A 17,171-nucleotide genomic window follows, 5' to 3' on the forward strand; every position below is an offset into this window, starting at 1 on the left:
GTACCACAGTGCCGTGAGGCACAGCGCTGCCCCCGCGTCCCTGCACCCCACCAAGCCCTGCACCGGCCCTGCCATCCCTCATCCCCCAACTCATGACTGGGCCCCGGGACAACCACCCCCTACCCTCGGAGGGGAGAACTAACAACTCTGCTGCTACCAGTCACTGCTCCCGGGATTCCCATACAGAGCAGCGGTGGTGTCCCTACAATCACCACAACCGTAGGTGGCGTCACGGACAATAAACTATCCCAAAAACCAAACCCCTTTCACTCACGGGCGAGGAGCGCCGCTCGAGTCCCCGGGATCCGGCTCATCGCTCGAGCCACCGAGCAGCAGCAGGCCGCAGCAGCAGCGGCAGCCGGACCCGAGCAGTGGGAGAGCGCAGCGTCCCCTCCTCCGCCCGCGACACCAGGAAGGCCAGTGGGCGGGGAAAACAGTGCAAATGGATGAGCACTGATGAGTGCCCCAGGAAGTGAAGGAGAGGAGTCTTCAGCTGCGTGGGAGTGGTGTACAGCTGTGCTGTAGCCTCTGTAAATATGAAGTGCTTGCTTGGTTCTTATTTTCTTTATTTGTCCTTTTTTTAATTTCCCTAGTGTCAGATCCAGATCAATACCCGGAATCTGGAGTTTGGGTCCGGCACGCGGGTACCTTTGAAACCACATGGATCCAGACTTTTACAGTTTGGGTCCGCCAATCACTAATATCTGGAACTTTAGAAAAAAAGGACCTAAGCACTAACAGGTAGGTAATTACTAGCTATCTGCCTGTTGCACGCAGCGCCATTCTTCACCAGGACAGAACGGTCACAGACCGCTCCTGCCAGTGATACAGCGATTTTGACAACAGAGTGGAGGCTTCTTTCCACTCTGCTCTGTAGACAGGGCTGGACTACCGACATCATGTTGATTGACAGCTTGCTCCCTGCTGCGTAACAGGGGGAGGCGGCTATGAATCAGCTTGATGTCAGCTGTCGTGCTCTGTTGACAGAACAGATGAAAAGCGACCGATCTCTTGATGTCACTTCAGCAAAAGCAGCAGAATCGCTGGCAGGAGCAGTCTGTGACCAACAGCGCCGGGCATAACAGGCAAGTAGTTAGCAACTACCTGCTTCTTAGGGGTACTTTGCACACTACAACATCGCAGGTGCGATGTCAGTGGGGTCAAATCGAAAGTGACGCACATCCGGCGTCGCTGTCGACATCGCAGCATGTGAATCCTTTTACATACGATTAACGAGCGCAAAAGCGTCGTTATCGTATGATCGGTGTAGGGTCTGACATTTCCATAATTTCACAGCAGCGATGGTACGATGTTGTTCCTCGTTCCAGCAGGCAGCACACATCGCTGTGTGTGAAGCCGTAGGAGCGAGGAACATCACCTTACCTGCGTCCACCGGCTATGCGGAAGGAAGGAGGTGGGCGGGATGTTTACGCCCCACTCATCTCCGCTCCTCCGTTCCTATTGGTCGCCTGCCGTTAGATGTCGCTGTGACGCCGCACGACCCACCCCCTTAGGAAGGAGGCAGTTTGCCGGCCAGAGCAACGTCGCAGGGCATGTAAGTGCATGCGAAGCTGCCGTAGTGATAATATTCGCTACAGCAGCAATCACAAGATATCGCTGCTGCGACGGGGGCGGGGACTATCGCGCTCGGCATCGCAGCATCGGCTTGCGATGTTGTAGTGTGCAAAGTACCCCTTAGTGCTTAGGCACAATTTTTTTTTTTAAGTTCCAGACATCCCCCTTAAAGGGGTTGTCCAGTCTAAATCCACAAGTCTGCAGTTATTCTATCTGACTGCAGACTTGAGAGTCCTCACATCGCGCACACTTTGCATTGAGCAAGGATGAGCACATCCAGTGGTATTCTTGGCGTAAGTAGGCTTATTGCAGACTCGTAGGCACATAACCTCCGCTCCTTGCTCTGACAGTGCGTATGATGTGAGGATTCACAAGTATGCAGTTACATAGAGTGACACATAGAGTGACTGCAGACTTGTGGATTTAGACCACACAACCCTTTTAACCATTTTAAAATTGAAGACAAGCACAAAAGAATATTTATGTCACTGAATACCTTGAGAATTCTAAAAATAAAAAATGAAAATATAATGATTTCTAAAAGATTTATGTTAGCCAAATTATGTGACAAGAAGAACTAAATTTATTACCTAAGTATGTCTCAGAAAGTTGGTTTAAGAGCAACTGACGGTCTTCTGCATGTGTTTTTATCCACATTTTGAGAGGTAATTTCCAGTCCATATCATCACTTGTCATAGCCAGGATACCCACACAGCACAAAACTGAAGGACTCAAATTAGCTAATGTTTCAAGCTAAAAAATTAAAAAAAGAGATAATATATTACATTTACTCATACACTTGATCTTGATGAATCTTAGGCCTTTCCATGTGACCACAGTGCCACCCTCTGTTCAGTCTCAAATACAAGAATTCATTTTGTAGCATCTACAATTGCCAAATACAGAAGACATATGGAATTAATATCTCTAAATCACATTTATTGAAATTCAACCAAGAAAGGTTAAATTGTATTTTATAACATATACGATGGTACAATTAACTTCTCCAGAAACCACATAAAATTCTTCAATTGTAAAGCCTCGGGGAAAATGTTTGAAAGCGTACATTTTAGTAGATATAATTATCCCTGTTATATTGGAAGAAGAAAACTTGACAATGTATAATTTTTTCTTACCTCCCAGAAAACAAGAAGTGAATCAGAGATCCGAATCCGCTCATTATTTTCAGAGATAAAAAATTCTGACAAATAAAGCAAAAGTTTGTTAATTGTGTTCAAATAGATTCACTTCTATTGACAGGGTTGACCTTATGTATGGCATAATAAATCAGAGGCTAGACACTTATGAATAGATTGCAGTATACTGCAATCAGTACCCCAATGATAGGTAATGATGGAGGACATGGTGGCACAAGTATCAGGATACTCAAACAATCTAGAAGCACCCTGGTTAAAAATAAAAAGGCATTGTATCTTATTTATCTATATATAACACAGTATACTGTAGAGATAAGCACATTTTTTTACATTCAAATTTGCCGACTTTACCAAATTATCCCCAAAAACTTCATTTGGAGCCCACAAAATTAGCACAACCCTCAATATTTGAAAGTTTATAAATTATCAGAACACTGATGATCATAAGAATTTATTCTAGTCTAGTAGAGAGAGTACCCGCTTACACTGTACAGGAGAAAGAGAGAAAGGACCAACTGATTATAGGAACTTGCACTCTACAGGAGAGAGAGGACCACACTGGCCATAAGAGTTTACACTCTACAGGAGAGAGACAGAGAGAGAGAGAGAGAAAGGACCCAAACTGATCATTGGAACTTACACTCTACAGGAGAAAGAGAAAGGACCAAACTGATCATATGAACTTGCATTCTACAGGGGAGAGAGGACCCCACTGACCATCAGAGCTTACACTGTACAGGAGAGAGAGAACCCTGATGATCATAAGAGTTTACACTCTACAGGAGAGAGAGAACCCCACTGACCATAAAATCTTACTCTGTACCAGAGAGAGAGAACCCTGCTGATCATAAGAGCTTACACTCTACAGGAGAGAGAGAAAGAACCCAACTGATCATAGGAATTTGCACTCTACAGGGAAGAGAGGACACCACTGACCATCAGAGCTTACCCTATACAGGAGAGTGTCAGGTTTCCGGGATTTCCAGTTCTCTTTTGAAAGAGCTTGCCCTCGGTTAACATGGAGTTTACTGTTCTGTTGCCCTACTTCCTGTCCAGCTGCTTAAAAGGCCGCCTCTAAGCCTAGTCCAGTGCCTGAGTATACTGCTTGCTGTGTGCTCCTGCTTTGCTGCTCCTATTTCCTGATTGCCATTTGGATCCTCCTGAAAGACTACCGACACCGACTCTGGACTTTACCCGGTTTCATCAAGCTGTGCCCGGACTCCGTCTGCCGTCTTTGGTCAGCACTTCTGCCCGGTTCCTTCCGGTTCGTAACCACTCTGGACTATCATCCCATACGGACACTTCTGGACTTTACCACTTGCCCCTTGTGTCCCGGCTGCTGCGCATTTAGGCCTTCCGGGGTGATTGCCAGACAGTCCCTGTATAGGGGTTCGCTCTTGGTGGTCTCCCTGGGGGAGTCCGGTGCGTGGCCCCGGGAATTCCCTTCGCTCCGATTCGGGAAGGTATTTCGTGTGTTATTGTTTTACTGTGTTTGTTCCGTTTGTGTACCTATCGTGGTTACATATTATAAACATCTCTGTACCAAGAACTCGTCTCTGGTTGTCATTGCCCTAACGCTATCGAAATCCTCAGTACATACAATAGTATTACAGAGAGAAAGAGAACCCCGTTGATCATAAAAGTTTTCAATCTACAGGAGAGAGAGGACCCCACTGACCATAAGAGCTTACATTGTACAGGAGAAAATGAGGATCCTGATGACCATAAGAGCTTACGCTGTATAGGAGAGAGAAGACCCCGCTAACCATAAGAGCTTACACTCTACAGGAGAGAGAGAAAGGACCCAACTGATCATAGGAGCTTACACACTATAGGAGAGAGAGAAAGGACCCAACTGATCATAGGAGCTTACACTCTACATGGAGAGAGGACTCCGCTGACCATAAGAGATTACACTCTACAGGAAAGAGAGCATAGGGACCCTGCTGATCATAAGAGCTTAGACTCTACAGGAGAGAGAAAGGACTCAAATGATCCTAAAAGATTACACCCTACAGGAGAGAAAGACTTACCCATTGATTCTGGAGATGGAAAACGACTCTGGCCTTCAAACTGTGCTTCTCTTGGAACCACTATCCTATGATGACTCAGTTCCCGACAACCAATGTACAAGTTATGATAATCTGCCAGATGTCATAGCTGCAGGGCATTATGGGAAGGCTATGCAGAGTGACATTAGCTCGCTCACTGATGCTGCACAATTTATTTATTTTTTTTGCAAATCAAATCTCAAAATTTTTGAATTCGGGTGACACTACAAATTTAAGGAAATTCAACTTGAACTCGATCCACCACAGATGGATCCATCATCTTTAACCTGTTCACGACACATGACGTACTGGGTACGTCTAGGATCATGTGAGGTTAATCCCGTGGGCAGTCCGCGGCGATCTGCGCACATGTCAGCTGATTTTCGCAGCTGACATGTGTGCCTGCCAGGCGCGAGTGGAATCACGCTTCACCCGCACCTATTAACCACTTACATCTTGCTATCAAATCGGACAGCGAGATGTAACAGCGCGCCGCGGTAATGATTCACTTACTCAGCACCATCGGAAGCCACGTGACGTGATCGCGTGACTTCTGGTGGTTGCCATGGTAGCACAGGGTCATGTGATGACTTCTGTACCTATCATGAGTCACTTTCTCTCACTGCCGGAAGACTGCCGTGTGTGAGAGTACATCAGTTTTCTCCTGATCTCAGCGGTGTAGCTGTGATCTGGAGAAATGGAAGAGCGATCAGACAGCTGATCCTTATAGCCCCTAGGGGTCCTAGTAAAAAACAATAAAAAAAGTTAAAAAAAGTTTTAAAAAATTAAAAAAAGTAAAAAAAAATCTAAAAGTTAAAATCACCCCTCCATTCGGCCCATTGAAAATTAAAGAGTAAAAGAAAAAAAATGTACAGATATTTGGTATCATCGCATTCAGAAATGCCAGATATCTCAAAATATAAAATCAATTAAAAAATTCCAAATGCCAAAATTAAGTTTTATGGTTGCCACAAATTTTGCACAAAATGCAATAAGGCGATCAAACAGTAGCATCTGCACAAAAATGAAAAATGAGAACACTACGGGTTTTGGAAAATGGCACAAAAAGTGCCCCACTTTTTTTAGACAAATTTGTGAATTTATTTTTAACCGCTTACGTAAAAGTAAACCTATACATGTTTGGTGTCTACAAACTCGTACCGATCTGAGACATCACACCAATACATCATATTTACCATATAGTGAACACGGTGAATAAAATATCCCAAAAACTATTGTGTGATCACACTTTTTTGCAGTTTTTCTGCACTTGAAATTTTTTTGCTGTTTTCCAGTACACTATATGGTAAAACTTATAGTTTCGTTTAAAAGTACAGCTTATCTCACAAAAAACAAGCCCTTATATGGCAAGATTGACGGAAAAATAAAAAAAAGTTACAGCTCTAGGAAGAAGGGAGCAAAAAAAAAAAAGACGAAAAATGGAAAATCCCCCGGGGGTGAGAGGATTAATATACCACTATCTGTGTGGGTGTCTGTTAATGTCACTGATGTTAATTACTGTAACATTTACCTACTGGCAAAGTGCTGTATACAGTCATATGAAAATGTTTGGGCACCCCTATTAATGTTAACCTTTTTTCTTTATAACAATTTGGGTTTTTGCAACAGCTATTTCAGTTTCATATATCTAATAACTGATGGACTGAGTAATATTTCTGGATTGAAATGAGGTTTATTGTACTAACAGAAAATGTGCAATCCACATTTAAACAAAATTTTTGTGTGCTGTATTGTTGACCGATGCACATTGACACCATCTGCAGCAAGATGAAGCTGCAGGTCTTTGGAGGTGGTCTGTGGATTGTCCTTGACTGGTCTCTCCATTCTTCTTCTCTGCCTTTCTGATATTTTTCTTGGCCTGCCACTTCTGGGCTTAACAAGAACTGTACCTGTGTTCTTCAATTTCCTTACTATGTTCCTCACAGTGGAAACTGACAGTTTAAATCTCTGAGACAACTTTTTGTATCCTTCCCCTGAACAACTATGTTGAATAATCTTTGTTTTCAGATCATTTGAGAGCTGTTTTGAGGAGCCCATGATGCCACTCTTCATAGGAGATTCAAATAGGAGAACAACTTGCAAGTGGCCACCTTAAATACCTTTTCTCATGATTGGATGCACCTGCCTATGAAGTTCAAAGCTCAATGAGGTTACAAAACCAATTTAGTGCTTTAGTAAGTCAGTAAAAAGTAGTTAGGAGTGTTCAAATCAAGAAATTGATAAGATGCCCATACTTTTGCACCGGTCAAATTTTGTTTAAATGTGGATTGCACATTTTCTGTTAGTACAATAAACCTCATTTCAATCCAGAAATATTACTCAGTCCATCAGTTATTAGATATATGAAACTGAAATAGCTGTTGCAAAAACCCAAATTGTTATAAAGAAAAAAGGTTAACATTAATAGGGGTGCCCAAACATTTTCACATGACTGTATGTATAGACTAGTATAAGTGATTGAGTTCCTGGTGATTTATCCTTTGAATATTTGATTGTTTACATTTTTAGATATAAACCTCAAACAAACTCTGCCCTCCGTTACAGGACCATGCAACCTATTGGAGGGGGAATGTGGTTGGGAGTGGAGCTGAAAGCCGCAGCAGAGGAAGTGTTATGTCCGGCCCGCTCCGTCCTGCCCGCTCTGTCTTGCCCGCTCTGTCTTGCCCGCTCCGTCCTGCCCGCTCCGTCCTGCCCAGAGCACAGAACACGACCTGTCTCATTCATATCACTTCTAAATTGGGTTATGTTTACTATAGGTACGGATTCACTCATGTGAATCCACACATACACATCTAATCGGTTTAGAAAAGGGGCAAGAATGAGGTGACAGATTCCCTTTAAACGGTCTAAATCTAATGAAATGCACTGCGATAACTAGCTGTTACACAATTAAATATGCACAGTCCAATGAAGGTGGTGGGGGATGGAATAACACTGCGCTTACACACCTCACATAGACAGTAAGACAGGGTAGCAAGATGTAATTATCTCCTAATCTGCTCGTCTTGCTGACCACGGTATAATTATGAAGTGTTGTAGAGAAAGATAATTAATTGCTATAATTATACATAGTTTTGCTGTACAGACACGCAGTTTATTTTAAACATATTAATTACTATAAACTATTTTGGTACATAAACAACACATAAGATTAACACTGAGAGGATAAGAGTTCACTGCTGAACCTGATATGCTAATTACTTAATGCCTAATAATGAGAACACATGGAATTTGTACTGCCTGTAAGAAATATCAGGGCTACTAATTGGACTGGGTATAGCAACATTACATATCTGCCACTTCCCAATGTGAGCTAATATATTGTATACTAAGCATACATCCTCCCTGTAGGGTCTATTCCCAGAGTGTTTCCAGTGCATATTATAGGTAAGTAGCCATATACAGTATATGTCATGATTATGCTTCCATGTTATAGAAAACTATACAATACAGTGTAGAGTCTATCTTCAGAATGCCTTAGTATTGATTAATGCAGCAGACTGTGTTGTCTGCATATATGGGGAAAAAATAGTTTGCCATTGCACAAGCATTTGGTGGCTAGTATGTGCAGGACACTGTCACATGAATAGTGCATGTACATACTTTTGAAGCATGCTATCATGTACCTAGTAAACAGATACAACCGAATCTGAATTCAGCGTGAGGCCGCGTGCCCTCGCTGCGGTTTTGCCGTATTTATTTCTTGCAAATTTTAATCAATACTGCAAGGAAAAACGCATCCCAGCAAAGTCTATGAGAATCCTGACTTGCTGTGCACATGTTGCAGATAATTTCCTTACAGAGTGTGGTGCAGACAAAAATTGCAGAATGTGTTTCTCGATCACTGCAGTGGATTATATATGTATATGTGCATTCGTAGCACTGATACTTTGCCTCACACAAAGGCTCTCCATAGCTCAGTAACCCAGGGTTGTCATGCTGATAACCCAGGGTTCCATGGTAGCAATAGGATCCCTGTGATCGCATTATAGGGACCTGATCACTAGGCAGAGGTAAGCCATTCCTCTTCCTGCCCCCTGAATGCTGCGATAACGATTCATCGCAGCATTTAGGGGTTAAACTGCTGGAAGTAAAGCGGGCACCGCTCTGGTGAGAACCAGATCTCGGCAGTAACATAAGCCAGAGACCTGGCTACAACGCAGGAATGTCCGCGATAACCATGACGTGAAAAAAAACGCAATAAAAAACATGCATTTTTTTGGCTGTGTTTTTCCTGACCAAACATCCAATTTTGTGTGCAAAAAATCTGCACACAAATCTGCTACACGGGCACACAGCCTTACGTTGGAGTAGGTTATAAAATGAGATTCGGTGAACTGAGGGGGGTATGTGTGTGTGTGTGTGTGTGTGTGTGTGTATATATATATTATTTTTTGTTATTTTATTTTTTCTCTTGTAAACCTCCATTTTCCTCATGCAGTGCTCCTAAAGGAAACTGTCAGGTCCCCTATGCCCTCCAACCCAGCAGCATTGATACCTCTATGTACAAATTCCCTCCCTAACCAGCCCTGTATAACGCTATTCACTAGAATGAATGTTTAAAATGGCTACTTATAAACCTCACTGTTCCTATGCTAACTAGGCCAGTGACTAGTCGCAGGGGTGTTAGCTCCACAGAATAGTCAGCCCTCTTTTCATGTTATCATGCCCCTGTGAGCATGACAACAAATATCATGAGCCGGTGTCACCACCAGCTAATGGAAATCTTGCTCATGCACAAGGCTCATTTCACAGTGTTAGTATGCCTTTGAAGCCTGGAAGTTCAGAAGATGGTTCACATACATGTCTTCTTAACTTACAGCCATGCACAGTGCACCTAATGAAGCTTGGAAGAGTACATCCTGCTTCTGAGGCGCATTGACAAGGCCTAAATGAGCCACAGGCATGCGCAAGATTTCCATTACCTAGTGTTGATGTCGGCTTGGGGAAATCATGTTATAACACCCACAGGCAATAACGAATAACGTTTGGAACACCATTCTAAGTCAGTATTCACACAGCAGTTTCTGCTATTTCATGTATTCCCCTTACATAGTCACTGGTGTGCATACCTTATCTCCCCATAGTGATATTTTTTTAGGTTTTTGCACCCAGTTCGGACTTAGAATGGTGTTCCAAATGTTATTCCTATTTGTTAGTATTTTTTCGTTTGTGAACCCTCCCCAACCACACCTATTGCCAATCCATATCATACGCATAAATAGCCTGGGTCTCAGCTTCCCATACACGGCAAGTTTTTTAACTGCATGAGAGGACACACACAAGCTAGGGACCCCAACGTAGAGAAATACTTTGGCGTAGTGTTGGGGCTCTATTGCATTGATCAATTCAGTAGCTAAATTTCTCTTGATTCATATGTTCGTGGCAGTAATGCAGATTCCATTTTTCACATTTTCACTCTTACATATAGCTATTGGATTTTTCAAGTCAGTATTCACACAGCAGTTTCTGCTATTTCATGTATTCCCCTTACATAGTCACTGGTGTGCATACCTTATCTCCCCATAGTGATGTTTTTTTAGGTTTTTGCACCCAGTTCAGACTTAGAATGGTGTTCCAAATGTTATTCGTTATTGTTAGTAGTTTTTCGTTTGTGAACCCTCCCCAAGCACACCTATTGCCAATCCATATTATACGCATAAATAGCCTGGGTCTCAGCTTCCCATACACGGTAGGTTTTTTAACTGCATGAGAGGACACACACAAGCTAGGGACCCCAACGTAGAGAAATACTTTGGCGTAGTGTTGGGGCTCTATTGCATTGATCAATTCAGTAGCTAAATTTCTCTTGATTCATATGTTCATGGCAGTAATGCAGATTCCATTTTTCACATTTTCACTCTTACATATAGCTATTGGATTTTTCAAGTCAGTATTCACACAGCAGTTTCTGCTATTTCATGTATTCCCCTTACATAGTCACTGGTGTGCATACCTTATCTCCCCATAATAACACCCACAGGGGCATGATAAAATGGAGAGAGGGCCGACTAGTCGGGAAATAATGCCCCATCGACTAGTCAAGGCCCTAATTCGCAAAGGAATATACATTGCTTTTTAAACATTCATTCTAGTGAATAGCGTTATACAGGGCTGGTTAGGGAGGGAATTTGGGCATACAGGTATCAATGCTGCTGGGTTGGGCGGCATAGGGGATCTCACAGGTGCCCTTTAATTTACTGAGTGGACACAAAGATATATACCAATATAGTCTCCGGCAGTTGTTGCCAGCAGAGGGAGCTTTGGAGCTAACTGCACATTGTCCGCATGCATAATAAAACAGCATACAACATACTCATAAGATTCTCCTAGTGGTGCCTGAAGAAAAACAGAATTCTATTAAAAAAAAGTGGAAAAAAAAATCTCAAGACACAAGTCAGAATGCTAGACTAAAAAAATGACCCCCTAAAAGTGGTGAGCTTTGGATAGAAACATACAATAACAGCTCTAGATTACTGTTTGTAATTTTGCAATGTTTAAACTTTATCATTTCTACACTGAAATGTTTAGTGGGAACAATAACAAAAACAGCATTGAGGTAAGAGGTGAATATGAATGCTTAATTTCTACTGACTTACCTTCCCCACAGAATAGGCTCTGCATGATCTCTATTTCAGGGCCATTTACCTGGATGAATATAACATTATTGGTTGAGTAGCATGATTTAAGGTGTACTTCAATTTATTTTATTAGGTAAATGTTTTATAGGGAATTTGTCAGCAGATCTTTCCTATATACGGTAATCTGATAGCAGCATAACATAGAGCAAGAAAGCCTGAATCCAGTAATGTATCAATTACTTGGCTGCCTGGGGTAGTTTTCATAGAAAACTTGTATTGTCTCATGTTGATGTACAGTCATGGCCAAAAGTTTTGAGAATGACACCAAAATGATATTTTCACATGATCTGTTGCCCTCTGGTTTTTAATTGTGTTTGTCTGATGTTTACATCACATACAGAAATATAATTGCAAACATATTATGAGTACCAAAAGGTTATATTTACAGTTAGAATGAGTTAATGCAGCAAGTCAATATTTGCAGTGTTGACCCTTCTTCTTCAGGACCTCTGCAATTCTCCCTGGCATGCTCTCAATCAACTTCTGTACCAAATCCTGACTGATAGCGGTCCATTCTTGCATAAGCAATGCCTGCCTTTTGCCAGAATTTGTTGGTTTTTGGTTGTCCACTCGTCTCTTGATGATTGCCCACAAGTTCTCAATGGGATTAAGATCTGGGGAGTTTCCAGGCCATGGACCCAAAATGTCTATGTTTTGTTCCATGAGCCATTTAGTGATCACCTTTGCTTTATGGCAAGGTGCTCCATCATGCTGGAAAAGGCATTGTTGGGCGCCAAACTGCTCTTGGACAGTTGGGAGAAGTTGCTCTTGGAGGACATTCTGGTACCATTCTTTATTCATGGCTGTGTTTTTAGGCAAGACTGTGAGTGAGCCGATTCCCTTGGCTGAGAAGCAACCCCACACATGAATCGTTTCAGGATGCTTAACAGTTGGCATGAGACAAGACTGGTGGTAGCGCTCACCTCTTCTTCTCCTAATAAGCTGTTTTCCAGATGTCCCAAACAATTGAAAAGGTTATTCATCTGAGAAAATGACTTTACTCCAGTCCTCAGCAGTCCACTCCCTGTACCTTTTTCAGAATATCAGTCGGTCCCTGATGTTTTTTCTGGAGAGAAGTGGCTTCTTTGCTGACCTCCTTGCAACCAGGCCTTGCTCAAGCAGTCTCCGCCTCACAGTGCGTGCAGAAGCACTCTCACACTAGCCTGCTGCCATTGCTGAGCTAGCTCGGCACTGCTGGTAGTCCGATCCTGCAGCTGAAACAGTTTTAAGATACGGTCCTGGCGTTTGCTGGTCCTTCTTGGGCGCCCTGGAGCCTTTTTGGCAACAATGGAAGCTCTCTCCTTGAAGTTTTTGATGATGCGATAGATTGTTGACTGAGGTGCAATCTTTGTAGCTGCGATACTCTTCCCTGTTAGGCCAATTTTGTGCAGAGCAATGATGGCTGCACGTGTTTCTTTAGAGATAACCATGGTTAACTGAAGAGAAACAATGATACCAAGCACCAGCCTCCTTTTAAAGTGTCCAGTGGTGTCATTCTTACTTAATCATGACTGATTGTTCGCCAGCGCTGTTCTCATCAACACCCACACCCGTGTTAATGGAACAATCACTAAAACAATGTTAGCTGCTCCTTTTAAGGCAGGAATACAATGATGGTGACATGTGCTTTGGGGGTTGAAGTTCATTTTCTTAGCCAATATTGACTTTGCAAGTAATTGCTGTTAAGCTGATCACTCTTTATGACATTCTGGAGTATATGCAAATTGCCATTAGAAAAACTTAAACAGTAGACTTTGTAAAAATTAATATTTGTAGCATTCTCAAAACTTTTGGCCATGACTGTAGCAGAGCTAAAAATTAATATATATTTATATATATATATATATATATATATATATATATTTATATATTATAAATATACAAATTTTGTATATATATAATATATATATATATATATATATATATATATATACACAGTTAGGTCCAGAAATATTTGGACAGTGACACAATTTTCGCGAGTTGGGCTCTGCATGCCACCACATTGGATTTGAAATGAAATCTCTACAACAGAATTCAAGTGCAGATTGTAACATTTAATTTGGAGGTTTGAACAAAAATATCTGATAGAAATTGTAGGAATTGTACACATTTCTTTACAAACACTCCACATTTTAGGAGGTCAAAAGTAATTGGACAAATAAACCAAACCCAAACAAAATATTTTTATTTTCAATATTTTGTTGCGAATCCTTTGGAGGCAATAACTGCCTTAAGTCTGGAACCCATGGACATCACCAAACGCTGGGTTTCCTCCTTCTTAATGCTTTGCCAGGCCTTTACAGCCGCAGCCTTCAGGTCTTGCTTGTTTGTGGGTCTTTCCGTCTTAAGTCTGGATTTGAGCAAGTGAAATGCATGCTCAATTGGGTTAAGATCTGGTGATTGACTTGGCCATTGCAGAATGTTCCACTTTTTTGCACTCATGAACTCCTGGGTAGCTTTGGCTGTATGCTTGGGGTCATTGTCCATCTGTACTATGAAGCGCCGTCCGATCAACTTTGCAGCATTTGGCTGAATCTGGGCTGAAAGTATATCCCGGTACACTTCAGAATTCATCCGGCTACTCTTGTCTGCTGTTATGTCATCAATAAACACAAGTGACCCAGTGCCATTGAAAGCCATGCATGCCCATGCCATCACGTTGCCTCCACCATGTTTTACTGAGGATGTGGTGTGCCTTGGATCATGTGCCGTTCCCTTTCTTCTCCAAACTTTTTTCTTCCCATCATTCTGGTACAGGTTGATCATTGTCTCATCTGTCCATAGAATACTTTTCCAGAACTGAGCTAGCTTCATGAGGTGTTTTTCAGCAAATTTAACTCTGGCCTGTCTATTTTTGGAATTGATGAATGGTTTGCATCTAGATGTGAACCCTTTGTCTTTACTTTCATGGAGTCTTCTCTTTACTGTTGACATAGAGACAGATACACCTACTTCACTGAGAGTGTTCTGGACTTCAGTTGATGTTGTGAACGGGTTCTTCTTCACCAAAGAAAGTATGCGGCGATCATCCACCACTGTTGTCATCTGTGGACGCCCAGGCCTTTTTGAGTTCCCAAGCTCACCAGTCAATTCCTTTTTTCTCAGAATGTACCCGACTGTTGATTTTGCTACTCCAAGCATGTCTGCTATCTCTCTGATGGATTTTTTCTTTTCTTTCAGCCTCGGGATGTTCTGCTTCACCTCAATTGAGAGTTCCTTAGACCGCATGTTGTCTGGTCACAGCAACAACTTCCAAATGCAAAACCACACACCTGCAATCAACCCCAGACCTTTTAACTACTTCATTGATTACAGGTTAACGAGGGAGACGCCTTCAGAGTTAATTTTAGCCCTTAGAGTCCCTTGTCCAATTACTTTTGGTCCCTTGAAAAAGAGGAGGCTATGCATTACAGAGCTATGATTCCTAAACCCTTTCTCCGATTTGGATGTGAAAACTCTCATATTGCAGCTGGGAGTGTGCACTTTCAGCCCATATTATATATATAATTGTATTTCTGAACATGTTTTTGTAAACAGCTAAAATAACAAAACTTGTGTCACTGTCCAAATATTTCTGGACCTAACTGTATATACACACATATATATATATATATATATATATATATATATATATATATACATACACCCTATATTATGCTGCTCTTAGATTGAATAGCAAAAACCTGCTGAAAGATTCACTGAAAAATTCACTTTGACACTGATCTAACACTGATACTACTGGAATGATCATGACTTTGTCTTAATCTGTAAAGCGCAGCGTCAATACATGTCCTTTCATATATTATTCCTAAAGGGTTATTTAGGATTATAAAAATATGGCTGCTTTCATTCAAAAATTTCACACCCGTGCATAGACTGCATATGGCCGTGTATGGATTTGCAGTTAAGCTCAATTGAGGTTAAGGGGGCTGATGCATAATACAGTGCCACTGTTTTTGGAAGAAGGCAGACATTTTTCTTATCCTGTACAACTTCATTAATCTATTTTTGCAATTTTTATATTTTGGCATATATGCTCTCTGTCTAAAGGGTGCTTTACACGCAACAACATCGCTAATGAGAAGTCTTTGGGGTCACGGAATTCATGACGCACATCCAGCCTTGTTAGCAATGTCGTCGCTTGTGAAACGCACGAACGACCGCTAACGATCAAAATTACTCACCATATCGTTCATCATTGACATGTTCTAATCTCAAATATCATTGCTGTTGCAGGACGCAGGTTGTTCGTTGATCCTTAGGCAGCACACATCGCTATGTGTGACACTCCAGGAACAACGAACAACACCATACCTGCGGCCGCCACCAATGAGGAAGGAAGGAGGTGGGTGGGCCATTGTGATGCCGAACAAACCTCCCCCTTAGAAAGGAGGCAGTTTGCGGGCCACAGCGACGTCACTAGGCAGGTAAGTATGTGTGACGGGGACTGACGATGTTGTGCACCATGGACAGCGATTTGTTCGTGACGCACAACTGACGGGGGCGGGTACGCTCACTAGCGATATCGCTAGCGATGTTGCTGTGTGTAAAGTGGCCTTTATACTCACCCACTGGTGTCTTCCCCTTTTTTAGGCGTCACCCCGGTCCCTCGGTGTCATCCTGTGACCGTCACTTCTGACTGGCTTGGAAGTCAGAAGTAACATCACGAACATTCAATACAACTCTATGAGAGCAAACATGAGGCCAGAGTGAGGCTCTCATAGACTTGTATTGAGTTATGACCCCAGGAATGCTCCATGAAACAATGGAGCTGTTGGCAGGTCACGAACTGCCTAAGGCTATGTGCGCACTTTGCTTTTTTTCATGCGTTTCCGCAGCGTTTTTAACTGCAGCATTTTAATGCCAAAATGCATGCTTTTTGATTTTCAAGCAAAGTCTATGGGAAATAGGGATTTATTGTGCACACAATGCTGTTAAAAACGTAGTGTTTTAGATGCTGAAAATTTGTCAAAATCTCTGCGTTTATAGAAGCAACATGTCAATAGTTTTTGCCACTTTGGCAGCGTTTTGTTAACATTAGAGTCAATGAGAACTTTCAAAACGCATTCTAAATCAAAATCCTAGCGTTTTACATGCTTTTTTGACAAAATAAACGCATGCGGTTTTTACTTCATATTAAGGGCATGATATGTCCCTTTACACACACATAGTCCGACAATTAAATTAATGAGAATCCATAATTTAACGTTATTTTATGCATAAATATTAATACACAGTTATAAATTTAATAAAATTAGCAATTTTGTGTTTGATTTTATTCATGATATTTGTGATCATTTTTTTCCGTTTTTTTCATAGTGTTTGAATATTTAAACTTTATTTAGTAGTGTAGTTGTATTCAAAACGCATCTGACGTTAAGCAATGAAAAAGCATGTTAAACGCGGTAAAAAAACCGCGGCAACAACGTGGTAAAATGCAAGCGTATTTTTAGCTTTTTTGTGGTCAGAACCAAATTTGACAAAGACAATTTCTGCCAGAGGATGCGTTTAGAACTGCAACAAACTCAACGCAAAGTGCGCATACAGCCTAAGGCCCCCTTCACACGTCCGTGATACACGTGCGTGTTTGGTCCGTTTCCGTATATACCGGAGACACGGCCAAACGTGCACCAATGTTAATCTATGATTGTGGTCACACGTCCGTTATTTCATTATGTCCGAGTGTGCGTGTCCGTGATCCGTATGTGTTTGCGTTTGGCACGGAT

General features: G+C 41.9%; 1 protein-coding gene across 1 annotated transcript in view; it reads right to left on the reverse strand.

The window, feature by feature from the left end:
* Positions 1 to 17,171, reverse strand: part of LOC142291659 (uncharacterized) — a 1,021,181-nt gene that overhangs the window by 695,894 nt on the left and 308,116 nt on the right. The window contains exons 50-52 of the mRNA XM_075336344.1: positions 11,404 to 11,452; positions 2,712 to 2,776; positions 2,166 to 2,328 (exon numbers count right to left, since the gene is read on the reverse strand). Of these exons, the coding sequence (XP_075192459.1) occupies positions 2,166 to 2,328; positions 2,712 to 2,776; positions 11,404 to 11,452 (277 nt within the window). The remainder of the gene's footprint in view (positions 1 to 2,165; positions 2,329 to 2,711; positions 2,777 to 11,403; positions 11,453 to 17,171) is intronic.

This window comes from Anomaloglossus baeobatrachus, chromosome 2 (assembly GCF_048569485.1).
Source record: "Anomaloglossus baeobatrachus isolate aAnoBae1 chromosome 2, aAnoBae1.hap1, whole genome shotgun sequence".
In the NCBI taxonomy this organism is placed as follows: Eukaryota; Metazoa; Chordata; class Amphibia; order Anura; family Aromobatidae; genus Anomaloglossus; species Anomaloglossus baeobatrachus.